The sequence below is a fragment of the Pinus tabuliformis genome, chromosome 5_1, assembly GCF_031772625.1.
Source record: "Pinus tabuliformis cultivar Carrire ecotype Pingquan chromosome 5_1, CPIR1, whole genome shotgun sequence".
NCBI lineage: Eukaryota > Viridiplantae > Streptophyta > Pinopsida > Pinales > Pinaceae > Pinus > Pinus tabuliformis.
This window is the reverse complement of record NC_142305.1, coordinates 651,418,146-651,432,891: the sequence shown is the minus strand read 5'-3', so window position 1 is coordinate 651,432,891 and position 14,746 is coordinate 651,418,146. Positions and strand designations below refer to the sequence as shown.

Here is a 14,746-nt window from a genome sequence, read left to right as displayed (position 1 = left end):
AGACTAGGCTGAAGAAGATCTAGACATTATCTAAGAATTTCTAAATCACCTCAAGGGGTTTGAATTTATCTCAGACATCCGAAATTCACAAGGTTATGTATAAGAGTGATCGAATCTCAATTTTTAAAGTGTCTTTTAAGGACTAGAGGTAGTCCTTATAGCCATCAAAGAATTTACCAAGACCGATCTAATAAAAGCATTCTTAAGCTCATTTGGAAGGTCAGAACAAAAATTACAATCATCTTCAAAAATATATATCAATCTTTGACAAGGCATGTAGCAGCCTCTCCCTCCAACAAACTATGATTTTTGAAGAAGAATCAAGTGCGAATTTTTTGTAGTAGTATAAAGATCACCTTGAGAATTTAAAGAGACCACTCTTACTAGTAAAAAAGGAAGCAAAAGGAGAAGGGAAATATCAGTCCACTGTAAGACATGTTTGAAAGGCATCTTATGGATATATTGAAAGGACAAATACATAAACACAGTTCTATGTGCCAGTTAGAAGAACATGGCTAGGAAAGGATCTAGGCCAACTTGAAGTTCTGTTCTATAATTATACACAATAAAAAATGTGAAACCCTAACCAGAGGGAAAGATACCTATATTAGCACTTAGATTCAGGAATACAAAATTAGTAAAAGAAGTATGCTTGGTGGGAAAGTTGCTTGAGAAAGTCAAAGAAAAAGCTACAGTTGGTTACCATGTGAAGAGCATCTTACTTTGGCATTGCTCATAACATCAATGAAAGTTGTAGTATCCCTTGAAGGTAAACTTTGGCATCTTTAAGGAGTTCGTGGCATCTAGAAGAAAGGCATTATAGTGGCTTCCTATGATCATGGAAGATAAAGGTATGTAATCTTGAGGTATGTATAGCTTGTTCATTTGTTAAAAGTCTAACATGAAATGCATTAGGGTTTTGTGACATGTTTAAAGTTTAGGGTTTATTATTTTCATCTTATTGAATATTATTGACATCTAGGGATAGTAAGCCCTAGTTGATACTTGAAAAACCCTAGTCAATAAGGAAACCCTAACCCTAATTTTTTCTTTCTTATAAACCCTAACTCTTGATATCTAAAGTTTAATATTAAAGTTTTGATGATGGTATCTAGGGTTTGTGACAAAATCCTAGCAAAGGTTATTGTAAGAGTCTAGGGCATGAAAGTGTAACCCTAGTTGATTATGGTTTTGAATATCTAAAGTTTAATTTCTTATTCAAAGTTTTGATAACCCTAGATGCTCTCCTTGTGATAACATGACAACCCTATTTTGATAAACTTAATTTCATGCTCTTGTACATATATTTGTGTGCTTGGTTGTAGTTGTTGTTGAGATTTGCAAGCAAATAGTTTGCAAGAGGTTGTAAAGAGCAATGCCTACCTCATGCTTGATGATGACCTTATGATGATGATGAGCATGATGGAAAGAGGGAGTTGCATGAACCCTGATGACATTAAATGAATGATGTATTGGAAGGTCAGAGTTCTCCAATGATATGATGATGCAATAGAAAGAGCTTGTGTAGCTGGAAGAATAAAGTTGTTGATGATGGACTTATCTCCCCAAGTTGAGAGGGAGAACATGATTCTCTGTTTCATGTGTCATGCATGAGGCCAGGACTAACATCCCTACGTTTAATGAAAGTCATGTGGAAAGAAGGAGATCGGAGATTAGCTAAAGCACTATTGATGGTTAGTCTTGTTTTGATGATTCGTGAACAAAGATTTGCTTGTTTTGAGAATGTTGAGGCTGTGTTTGGTGCTGCTTGAGAAGGTTGGAAAAGGAAGCTTTCGTCGAGATTGCTTGGATATTGATGTTTTGAGAAGTGTTGAGGCTGTGTTTGGTGATGCTTGAGAAGGTTGGAAAAGGAAGCTTTCGTCGAGATTTGTTTGGATATTATGATGAACTAAGCAGCATCACAATGGTTGTAGGCCCCGGGATTTTATGCTAGCATATTGATAATAAGAACCATTATATTGGAAGTTTGATAATGGTTGGGGTCATGGAGCTACAGTATGTTTTGATGGATGAACAGGCAATTGATTTGTTGATCTCTCCCTGAGAAGTTTGAATAATTGACAAGCATGGTTGGATTAATGGATATCTCTGATTCGGTTGAGAGGGAGAGATGAGTACCTTAGGTTACGTGCCCATATGATGGTACTTGGGAGGACATCTTGGCTTGGGTGGTATTGAGATCTCAGTTATTGTTTGGCTGTGCTGATGTCTAGATCTTGGTGTGGGAGGGTATCTTGCTCTTATGGAGCTTTGTTTTAGTGTTTTTGTTGATTTGGGGTAGCATTGGATGTGCTCTAGGCCTCAAATTTTGCAGGGGGGCTTGGGAACATGCATTCCAAAGAACCCAGAAACTGTTTTGGGAAATTCCACCCAAAGACTATTTTATTAAAATAATTAATATTTTTAATGGAGTTCTTAAGTCTAAACTTAGGAAAATTAAAATATTAATGGGTATTAATCTAATTGTTGGTGTAACTTCTAGAAAAAGATGAAGATCAAGTCAAATCGGTTTGAGCCTTTGATTAAGAGTTAATCTAGGTCGTTGGTTGTCCAACATGAAGATATAAGAAGGGTCTTGAGGGTCATTTGGAAAATACACCAAGAGAGAGCAAAAAATCGATTTTCTGAAGTGAGAAGTTCTCAAGAGGAAAATTCGATTGAGGAGATTTCTCGCAATTGAGGGGTAGGGATAGTTGGGGTGGAGTATCTTCTCCGAAACCCCAAATACTCAGCAGAGAGGCAGAGAAGCACCAATGGAGGCAGAGCAAACCTAGGAAGGACTGACGTTGGGCCAGGAGGGCCCACGCAGTGCTTGATGCAAAGCCAGAAGGGCCAGTGCAGAGGCAGAGTTATCTTCCAGCAGAAGTCCAAAATTTGTTGGGGAGCTACCAGATCAGCCGGGAGGGTTGACGTCAAAGCTCCAGGCGGCAAGGAGACCCAATGCAGAGCTGACGCAGAGCCTCAAAGAGCTCCACGTAGGTCCACGCAGTGACTGCGAAGGGGCAATGCAGTTGTAGCCGAGGATAGTCAATTCAGCTGTCAGATGTGCCAGGATTTGCTGGGTAGAGTGAGGTAATCTCACTAAGTTTTCTGCCAGTGTCTTTTTCTCTGTAACTGGATTGTCAGAAGGGCATCCAGAGTTGTATTCAAAACTACTGCTTAATAATAATAAACCCTCAGAACTGTTGCACCGATTTTCCTACATTGGGTTTTTCTGGGGACATTTGTCCAAAAATAACGGTGTCTATTGTGTTGTATTTTCTTTCTTGCACAGTATCTTATTTCAGCATAATATTTAATTAAGTGAAGGTTGCAGTGTATGTATTACGATATTTGCCGTAGGAAACTGCAAGTAATTTGTTTAAAGGAATTTAACAAATAGGAGTAATATCATCAGTTGCTACAGTAGGGGTTCCTGTTGTGGAATTTTCACATGGTATCAGAGCGTTTGATGTGAAACAGGAAGAGTAGACCTAGCACTGAAGCAAGGGCCAACTCGCTGCAGCAAGCAACAGTTCGAATCCCTTGAGGGATTACGCAGTTCTAGCCAAGAGGGCCATTCGAGGTTGTCTCTCTCTGAGTGAGTCGACAGAGAGGTAAGACTGTCGAATCGAGAATTTGCCAAGGCAAAGGGAGCCACGCAGAGCCTTAGCATGGAGCTAGAGGGATGCAGTTTTCTGCAAGCTGAGTGCTAGGCAGAAAAGTTGTCGGAAGAAGGAAGCAGATCACATAGTGAGGGATTTACTTAGTGGTTTCTTGTCGAGGAAATCAATATTTCTCATTTGTTGGGCAGCAGAGGAACAACAGACTTACCAACTCCATCAGGGAGTATGTAAGTCAGCCTAAAAGCTACACAGTAAGGAGAAAGAGGGAGTTGTTCGACAGTTTTCGGAGGAGATGGCAACCAGCGGCTTGAGGGATCAGTTGCTACAGTAGGGGTTCCTGTTGTGGAATTTTCACATGGTATCAGAGCGTTTGATGTGAAACAGGAAGAGTAGACCTAGCACTGAAGCGAGGGCCAACTCGCTGTAGCAAGCAGTAGTTCGAATCCCTTGAGGGATTACGCAGTTCTAGCCAAGAGGGCTATATTTTCGAGGTTGTCTCTCTCTGAGTGAGTCGACAGAGAGGTAAGACTGTCGAATTGAGAATTTGCCAAGGCAAAGGGAGCCACGCAGAGCCTCAGCACGGAGCTAGAGGGATGCAGTTTTCTGCAAGCTGAGTGCTAGGCAAAAAAGTTGTCGAAAGAAGGAAGCAGATCGCATAGTGAGGGATTTACTTCCTTAGTGGTTTCTTGTCGAGGAAATCAATGTTTCTCATTTGTTGGGCAGCAGAGGAACAACAGACTTACCAGCTCCATCAGGGAGTATGTAAGTCAGCCTAAAAGCTACACAGTAAGGAGAAAGAGGGAGTTGTTCGACAGTTTTCGGAGGAGATGGCAACTAGCGGCTTGAGGGATCAAGACAGGTTGGATGGAGCATCCAACTACGTCATCTGGAAGGCTAGAATGTATTTCCTTCTAGATGAGCATGCCCTCAAGACGTACATCGACAGTGTGGTGGCTGAACTTGCAGATGCCGATCCGCTGAAGAAGTACAAGGCAAAGATGGTGAAGGCCAAGAGGATGATCCTGGATGGAGTCAAAGGATCATGTAGTGTGTCGCGTTGCTAGTAGAGCAACTGCTAAGGAGATGTGGGATGCCTTGGCCACGTTATATCAGGGATCTTTCGAGCAGCAGAAGGTGTACTTAGACCAGAAGCTGAGATCTGCTCAGATGCAGAAGGGAGAGTGTGTGGATCCATTCCTCATGATGTTGAAGGACACCCGTGATGATTTGTCTGTTGCGGGGCATACACCTCAGGATTTAGAGTTGGTTACAATGGCCCTCAATTCTATCTCAGATGAGTGGCAAGTCTTTGTACAAAGTATCCTGGACAGGGCAGCATTGCCGAATTGGGATGAGATGTGGGCAGCTCTAAAACAAGAGGAGTTGAGGAGAGACTTAGTCAAGGTCAAACTTGACGGAAGCAACAACAGCAGTGGGTCAAAGCCCAAGGAGGAGGAGGATAATGCAGCCCTTGCATCGAAGGGACAGCAGGAGCAACGGAGACATAAGAAGGACATCTCAAAGATCAAGTGTTTTAGGCATGGTGAGATGGGCCACCACTCTACTCAGTGTCCTCTCAGGAAGGACAATTATGAGAAGCACGATCTGAAGGCTATGCCCGCAAAGATTGAAGAAGAGGAGTTCACCATGACAGCCGAGATACCTCCAAGAGGGAGGTGGGCTGATTTGGAGTTGTAGTTCGAAAGAGCTACAAATGGCTAGGATCCTTGAGGAGTCCACCTCTCAGATCAATACCTTGTTACAGGAACCCAGATCAGTAGTAGAAGGATGGACTAGTGTCAGTTGTTGCCGAGGAGTGTCGAGGAGACAGTTGCAGTGGCTAGGAGCACCAGAGTTTGAGCAGCTCAGAGCAGAGTTGACAGCAGTGCAGATGGCATAGTGCAAAGGTTAGCAGCAATGCATTATATTCAGAGGGTTAGTACAGAGACTAGCAGCAGTCATGCTTCAACATTCACGTGGTATCATACTGAACACAGCTAGTTCAGTAATTTTGGATGGTTTTCCGTTGTTATTAGCAATAGTTTGCAGTGCAGTAGTAGTTGGCAGTGGCAGTTCTAGCAACAGCGCAGATGCAACGCTTGAGAGGGAGCTGTAGTACGGATGCAGTGTTGACAATGGCAATGTCAACAGCAGTACAATTGCAGTAGCAACACAATAGTTGGTGGACAACATGTCAGACATCAACAGCGCAAAGGACGATGCTTCAAAGTCAGAGCAGTATGCAGCAATAGTATATTGCTAGAACACATTCCTCGCTAAGAGGAAGTGTTGATTTGGGGTAGTATTGGATGTGCTCTAGGCCTCAAATTTTGTAGGGAGGCTTGGGTACATGCATTCCAAAGAAACCAAAAACTGTTTTGGGAAATTCCATCCAGAGACGATTTTATTAAAATAATTAATATTTTTAATGGAGTTCCTAAGTCTCAACTTAGGAAAATTAAAATATTAATGGGTATTAATCTAATTGTGGGTGTAACTTCTAGAAAAAGACAGAGATCAAGTCAAATCGATCTGAGCCTTTGATTAGGAGTTAATCTAGGCCATTGGTTGTCCAACAGAAAGATATAAGAAGGCGCTTGAGGGTCATTTGGAAAATACACCAATAGAGATCAAGAAATTGATTTTATGAAGTGAGTTCTCAGGAGGAAAATTTGTTTGAGGAGATTTCTTGCAGTTGAGGGGCAGGAATAGTTGGGGTGGAGTATCTTCTCTGGAACCCCGAATACTCAGTAGAGAGGCAGAGAAGCACCAGTGGAGGCAGCACAGACCTAGGAAGGATTGATGCTGGGCCAAGAGGGCCCACGCAGTGCTTGACGTAGAGCCAAAAGGGCCAGCGCAGAGGCAGAGTTGTCTTCCAGCAAAAGTCCAAAATTTGCCGGTGAGCTACCAGATCAACCGGGAGGGTTGACGTTAGAGCTCTAGGAGACAAGGAGACCCAGCACAGAGTTGACTCAGAGCCTCAGAGAGCTCCACGTAGGCCCACGCAGTTACTCCGAAGGGGAAATGCAGTTGTAGTCAAGGATAGTCAATTCAGTTGCCGAATCAGCGAGGATTTACCGAGTAGAGTGAGGTAATCTCACTAAGTTTTCTGCCAGTGTCTTTTTCTCTGTAACTAGATTTCCGGAAGGGCATCTAGAGTTATATTCGCAACTACTGCTTAATAATAATAAACCCTCAGAATTGTTGCACCAGTTTTCCCACATTGGGTTTTTCTGGGGACATTTGTCCAAAAATAACGGTGTCTATTGTGTTGTATTTTCTTTCTTGCTCAGTATCTTGTTTCTGCATAACATTTAACTAAGTGAAGGTTGTAGTGTATGTATTATGAAATATGCCATAGGAAACTGCAAGTAATTTGTTTAAAGGAATTTAACAAATAGGAGTAATATCATCAGTTGCTGTAGTAGGGGTTCCTGTTGTGGAATTTTCACAGTTTGACCTTGATGATACCTAGATCCATGTGAGGGTTGGTGTCTGGGCATGTAGGCCTAGATGGTATCTATATCTTGTTGACCAAGGTTGTAGCCTGATGGTACCTATAGTGGCAAGTTGCCTTGATGACACCTTAGTCCCTGTTGGGAGGATACCCTGGCAGTTATGGGACTGAGGCTGGGCTACAGGCAGAATTTTGGCATATTTAAGGCAGAATAAAGGACCCTCCTGAAGCAGTTCATATGATGTTTCTGAGGCAATATTACAAGCTAAGCGAAATTTCTGAGGCGGTATTAAGGACAGACACATGGCATATCCTGGATAAGACTTCTGGCAGATTTCTTAAGTCTTATGACTGTTGAAGGTTATTGTGTTGTTGATGGAGGCCTGACTTGGCTCTTGGGAAGTCATACTGGTTAGTTTGTTTATGACTTGGATTTCTCTTGTTGACAAAGATTCTATAAGGAAAGGATTGCTGGCTTGTGGGTTTTTCCCTGTCCACTGGCCTAATTTCTGGTGTCTCGTCTTTTTGTGCATTGTGATCTCTACTGTCTTTATACGTGCATAATTGAATGTATAATTGCTTGATGACCTAATTGAATGAAGCGAATGCTAAAAAAGGAAATCATATATAACTGTCAAAGTAATTATCATGATTAGAAATTCAACATTGCAATTGAATTTCAACAAAAATGAGACAGCAGAGGGATCTGTTGTAATTTACATGCACATGATAGATCTGCAGTCAAAGAATTTGTCCTACAGTTAAAACAGAAGGAATGAAATGTTGATTAAAGCTTCATATCTGCATAAACAAAAAGTGCTGCATGGAAAAATCAAAAGTGCAAACACTGCATATCAGGAGATGAGATTGGCCCTATGAAAAATAAAATCTGATCTATACAAATCACAGCATGAATGTAGCATACAGCACACTGAAGGGCTACAACAGCTTTTGGAAAGCCTCATACTCTCCCTCTATATGTTCACATACCTTATATGTGTGAATATATAAACCTAATCAGTGTGCCCTCCCTCATCTAGTCAAACTTGACAAGAGGGACAAACAGTTGGAAAACTTAACTGCTAATAATAGGCCTCAAAGAGAACGCCCACATACAAAAGAATCTCTCCCAAGCAATGCACCTTACCTATGCCTAGATTCTAGAATAGCTCTAACATATTCTTCCATGAAGGGAGTCTATCATAACTGTGTAAGAAATCTATCATAAAGTTGCCATAACTGTGTAAGAGAAATCTGTCATAACTGTCATACAATTTGTCATAGCCTTACACTGACCAAAAATAGAGGATGTCAATCATCATAAATGTAAGGAATCTGTCATAGGGGTGTCAGATAATCTCTTCCACATGGCACAGCCATCCTGCAAGAATCACTTTTAATGCCCTCTTCTTAGTTGAACAACTTGGGGCAAACAAAAACTAAGGGAATCGTCTCCTTGTATTCTAGAGAGGATAGGCATTTCTTCCCTTAGCTAAACATCTAAATCTTTGTTTTTATTTATTTTAGCATTGATTTAGGGGTTGATTTCTCACTCCCACTTTGTAGTTTCACCGGATGTACCCTTTTAGCCCCATTGACCTGCTGTTGTGATCATTCATTGGACTTTAATAAAATTATCTTATCTTCTTTAACTTTTCTATGGATTTCCTTTTGTATTATTGTGGTTAATTTCTTTAACTTTGTTTATGAACTCAGATCAACAACTTTCCTATCCTAAAAAGGGGTTTACTTCCATGTTTTTGGAGGGCTCCAACTGATAATGATAAAGGTGGAGGCTCAATCAGTTATGCTTCTCAGTGGAAAGCTTTATTTTTTGACAAATTAGAAGTTCACACTACGGATGTCATATTGAGAAGCTCACTCGGCATGTTGTCCAAATAAAAGTGACTCATCTACTTAAACCCAAGGATATTGAAGATTCATTACTAATGAAGAGGTTAAGTAAACAAACTGGTGGTTCTTCCAAATTAGTGCTTGCACCATCAGATGAAACAACTTGCAATGCTAAAATAGAAGGAAACAGTGATGACTGTAAACAACAGGAAATAAATCCATTTTGGTTTAAAGTTGATATTATATACTGGGTATATGGCACAGGAGATCTGATTGTTCAGTACAATGTAGAACCAAATAATGAACTTCCACCTCTTCCACGTGTTGGAATAGAGTTTGAAATAGACAAAACACTGAACCATGTAGAGTGGTATGGCAGAGGACCTTTTGAATGCTATCCAGATAGAAAGAAGGCAGCACATGTTGGAAAATACAAGAAAAATGTTTTAGATATGCACGTTCCCTATACTGTTCCAAGTGAGAATGGTGGCAGAACAGATGTTAGATGGGTTGCATTTATGAACTCTGAGGGCACTGGTCTATTTGCTTCCTGTTATGATGGCACTGCTCCCATGCAGATATGTGCAAGCTACTATAGCACTGAGGACCTAGACAAAGCAACCCACGACAAGGAGCTTAGACAAAGAGATACCATTGAGGTTAGTATTCACATTCATTTCTGTGTCTTCTTGAAATGATAAAGCAAATGATATTTTAAATTCCATTCATGTAATTGTGTTTTCTTTTGTGCTTGAGTTTACTTACTGTCATGATCATGCATTCCTTTTAGACCATAAATGCCGGTTTCAACAGGACAGTGTCATGGTTTTTGTATGAAATATAAGATGCTTCTATTTGTGAAAAATGCCTCTAAACTTGAGCAAATGATTTTTTTGTTTTATTTAACCAATATCCCTCTTTTACTTTCAAATATGATCAATCTTAACTTTCAGAAAACAATTTTTCCTTCATTCTACCATATGAAAAGTGTGGACTCAGATCAAGGAGAGGAAGAATCTTTTATTTATTAAATTACAGAATCAACTAAAATTTATCACATCTCAGTACTTTGTTCACCAAATTATTATGTTTTCGCACTGCTTTTCTACAAACATGAATTACATGCTATACATGAAATAAAGAGAAGGATTTGGAGGGGGGCTACTACGCTTGATGCATCAGTACTGTACCTGGGCTATCTTAGAAGTAGTGATCATGAAGAGAATACAGACCATAGTCTTCATGATGTGGTAGCAGTAATATAAAAGTCATGCTTGTATGCATGTATTCAGCAAGCAGAGACTCCAGTGGTTCAAGAGACCTTTAAGGAGTACGAACAACTATTTTGTATTATTGTTGTCCTCTTTTTAGGAATATACAGAGGATCAAGAAAGGGATAGGCGGGGGACCAAGTAGCAGGGCATGCTCATTCACCCCTCACCAACACACACAGAGATGCATGCACCATCCCTTTGCATGCATGTTTTTTCATGCAGGAAATACTTTTGAAATTGAAACCTTCAGTAAATTGTGGCAACAAAGATGTTTCCTAGGCTGTTTCTGATTCTGAAAACTTTTTGGAGCCATTTCCTCAATATTTCCTAGAATCTGGTTGCTGTGTCTGAGCTTGAAAACTTGGTCATTTGGATCTGTGGTTCCACAGGGGCCCACAAATGAAGAATAAAAATTAAGAAGAAAAAGAAAAGAATATCTGTAGAATGCAAGAAGGAAAATACAAGTATTTGATATATAATTGTGTTTGCACTGTGGTAGCACACACTAGTCATGTCATCGTCTCCATGAACTATTTTTGTAATATTGTTAGTGGGCTAAGATACATGGTTACTTTTAGGCACACAATACATTGCCTGATTGCACTTCTCTTCGCTGTAAAAAGGATATGTTCCTCAGTCTTATAGCAAAGTCGTCAGGCCATCACTTTTATCCCTACTTGGTTGATGACATCATTAATAAAGTTTAAACCTCAAGTAGCATTATAACTGTAGTTGTGGCTGTAATATTTAGTATATGATTCTTGTTGCAGCAGGCTAGATGTGAATAATTACAAGACGTGCTCACAAGCATTCTATATATTGTTCGAATTTCCTAATTGTTGGGAGGGCTGATCATAAAGCTGTTAACATTTTGGACTCTCATGCCATTCCAATTATAATGACTTCTAAGTATCTTTATATGGGACTAACTTCCCCTTGCCAATCGCTGAATTTTTTTTTTTGGACACTCGAGAGTTCCCACTCCTGCATTTCTGTGTATCACTACTATTGCGCAGTGGGTTGTCGTCCTTGGTTGAACAGATTCTCCTTTGAAATTATCGAACTGTAATGTTGTATGGAAAACATAGAGCACACTAGCAATACATGCCAATCATAAAGAGAGGTTTTTTGGTAGGAATTAGAAACAAAGATAGGGTGCATAAAGTAAAACAACAGATGATTAGCATGACTAACTTTAAACTCTGCAACGTAGAGCCCATTTTGATAAGTTAGGTAACGCATTTCTGCTTTTTCCCTTTGCTAATGCCAACTAAACAACATGACAAAGATGGATATATTTAAGTATTTAGGCGAACATATCGCTAAGGGATGTTACCGACTAGGAGGCTATTGGTGACAAGTTCAAATTCAGTCGAGCCCCAAGGTTACCTGCCCCTATTGTGACTAGTGGTTAAGCCACCTCCATCTGAATATTAACATGGAAAACAAAAGTACTCAGGCAAACATTTATTAACATGGTTTTTATATAGGAATCAATTTTGAAGTCTAATAAAATGTGTTATAAAGATTTCCTAGTAGAGTACTTTTGAGTAGTTGCATGTGCATGTATGGCCTTGTTATTTTTTCCTTATGCTAATTCCTTTCAAACAATGTGACAAAGGGGTATATATTAACATGATATTTCATTAGAAATTAATTTTGAAGTCTGATCAAATGTGTTTGGAAGATGCCCTAGTGGAGTACATTTGAGTAGATATATATTAGCTTGGTATTTCATTAGAAATAAATTTCGAAGTCCGATAAACTGTCTTTTGAAGAGGTCCTAGTAGAGTATACTAGAATAATTGTATGTGCATGTATAGCCTCAATTGTTGTCATGATGTGATTATTTGTTGTCTTGTTACTTTTTTTGTTTTGCTAATTCTTTTCAAACAATATGACAAAGAGGGGTATATATTAACATGGTGTTCTATTGAGAATTAATTTTAACTCTAATAAACTATGTTTCGAAGATGTCTTAGTGGAATACATCCAAAAACTTTTGTGTACCAATAACCTTGATTGCCATTATGCAATGGTGCCTTGTATGATTTTCTTTATGATAATAGATTTTACACATTACTAATGCATCATATTGATTTCTCTAAGTGTATAATGAAATTGGCACAGGTGCATCTTGACCATAAGCATATGGGTCTAGGAGGAGACGATAGTTGGTCACCAAGTGTGCATGAGGAGTACCTTGTCCCTCCATTACCTTACAGTTTCGACATGAGATTTTCCCTTATTAATTCATCCAGTCCTCCATGTTCAGATATTTTCCTCACACAACTTCCAAAATTGTAATGAAATACATGAAAGGGAACTATGTTTTTTTTAACCTTTCTTTTGAATGATATCAACATTTGTTTATGTTGTAATGTCATCCTGTTTAGATGAGACAATTTCTTGTCATGTTCACTTTGTAATCAACAATAGTTCATTTATGGAATATCCAACATAAGATCTATGGAGAGTTGAAATATATATAGTATAAATACTTTTATATGATTGATAATGAATGAATGATTGTTGATACAATGGGCCTTGTGATAGTGTATTTAGATGCTTTGACTAATCACTAAGGTGAAGGATTGTGTCCCTTTGTTTGACATACTTCTATATGAGAATTAATAATATAGGAAAAATATCTAGATCTTTTTCATTCTTGTAACGTATCCATCTTTTTTCAATGAAGTGTTATTGATAGAATTTGATGGAAGCTACTAAATTTTGTTTGAAAATTAATTGACGAAATTTTATCATTGAATATATATGAATATGACAAAACAAGCTTTGTTATCAAATATGTCCGATCAAAAATATATATATTGGAAAAATAAATAATACATGCAACGCTTTCCTTGGCAAGATAAATCTATGAATTGATCTTTGTTTAGGCTTATAAAGTACCATGCAAAGTGTTGGTGAACTTGTAAGAAATTTATATATGTTCCCTCTCAATATGTAAAGTATGGAGTGGAGTTATATGTATGAAATATATTTCAATCACAACGATAAAACTGATTTGTTAGTTTATAGTTCTTTTTACCAAATTTGGTTGGACATGGAGTTGTAATGTTAAAGCACACATTGTAACAAAAACAAACTATCTTAAGAAAAAAGAAAACTTGAATACAACTATTTATTTTGATATTGGGCTATATTGAATCATATGACTAACAATGGGATCAATACCAAAAGTTTCTAATAAAAATGAATCATTAAATAATATAGAGCATAAACTTGTCATTAAAGCACCTTCTCTATTGAGAGGTCACGGTTTCAATTCTCTCAACACACTCGGGGTCAAGCTCTGTGGTTGAACCGACAAGAAGTGATACCTTCAAGTGGATCTGCATGGTACAAATATTCCATGGACATAGTGGTCACCAATCTCTAAGGTTCGTGAACCACACACACACAGAGCACAAAAAATGTGTTACGGATTTGAGTAGTTATTAACAATACATTGATGGATATTAAAATTGAAATAGGATTAACAATAATAATGGTGAAGGAAAAGAAAGGTTACAAATTGGAGATTTTTCCTCATGATTGTTGGTGTTAGTTTGGTTGCTCTTTGTTTTTATGTATTTATTTGAGAAAATACATCATTGTCATAATTTAGTGAAAGTCACTTAAGATTTAAGATAAGGTAGCATAAGGATGTTGATTCTTAGTCAAACATTGGAGATTGAGGGGGAGGCAACTCTACCAAATATTAATAACATTAAAAAACAATCACAGTTATATTTAAGGATAAATGGTGATGCAACAAAGAAATAAAGGATATAAGAGAGTTAAACCATTGTAAAGAGATCATTAACCTTGACATAGAAGATCAAAAGTGTTTTTCCACTACAAGAAGTTGAAAGGAAAAAAATTAGCATTGCTAATGAATTCTCACAACCATCATGGTGACACTAGGAATTACACAAGACCTAAAATACCATTTGAAATATGTAGTCATTTTAATAACAAAGTGGGTGATAAAAATTCACTCTCTTAGAATATAGTGTACTTATGTGGGGTAATGTAGAGGGTATCTACAGAGGCATTGTAGCGGCTACAACCACCTTCCAAAATTTTGCCTTTGCTTCGTTTTGGAGCCTCCCTACTAAAATCTCAATAGCGTGTCTTACATTGCCTAGGTAGTTGTGCTTTCATCAAGTTTATCTTTTGTTTTATAGCTTGTGTTTGCTTACTTGCTTTGTTTTCTAACCACAAGCTTACCTCCCCATGACTTGCAAACCGGTTCTTGCATTACCTTGGAAATCTACGCGGCCCTAGAGGGCAACCAACCTTGCTCTCAGGAAATGCACAGTTCAACCCGACAGTGAACTTCGGCTCCAAAATTGCGCAGACCCAACTGGCAACTTGTCTTCAACTAGGAAGTTGTGCAAAGCATGAGAGGTAGCTAGAGCCACTCAGCCCAGGAATTGCGCAGAAGCATTCCTTCAGTTGTTGTCTGATGCATGTGCTGGCAAGTTGCTCAATTCCCCCCAGAAATGTGCAATACCTCTATGCATGCA

The 14,746-nt window shown here is 38.7% G+C and overlaps 1 protein-coding gene across 1 annotated transcript in view; it reads left to right on the top strand.

Annotated features, from left to right (window-relative positions):
• LOC149166679 (glycoside hydrolase family 2 protein) overlaps positions 1-12,752 on the top strand; it is a 471,778-nt gene extending 459,026 nt beyond the window's left edge. Inside the window, 3 exon segments of the mRNA XM_089432736.1 lie at positions 8,800-8,938; positions 8,941-9,596; positions 12,342-12,752. Of these exon segments, the coding sequence (XP_089288862.1) occupies positions 8,800-8,938; positions 8,941-9,596; positions 12,342-12,518 (972 nt within the window). The 3' untranslated portion in view covers positions 12,519-12,752.
• The last annotated feature ends 1,994 nt before the right edge of the window (positions 12,753-14,746 follow it).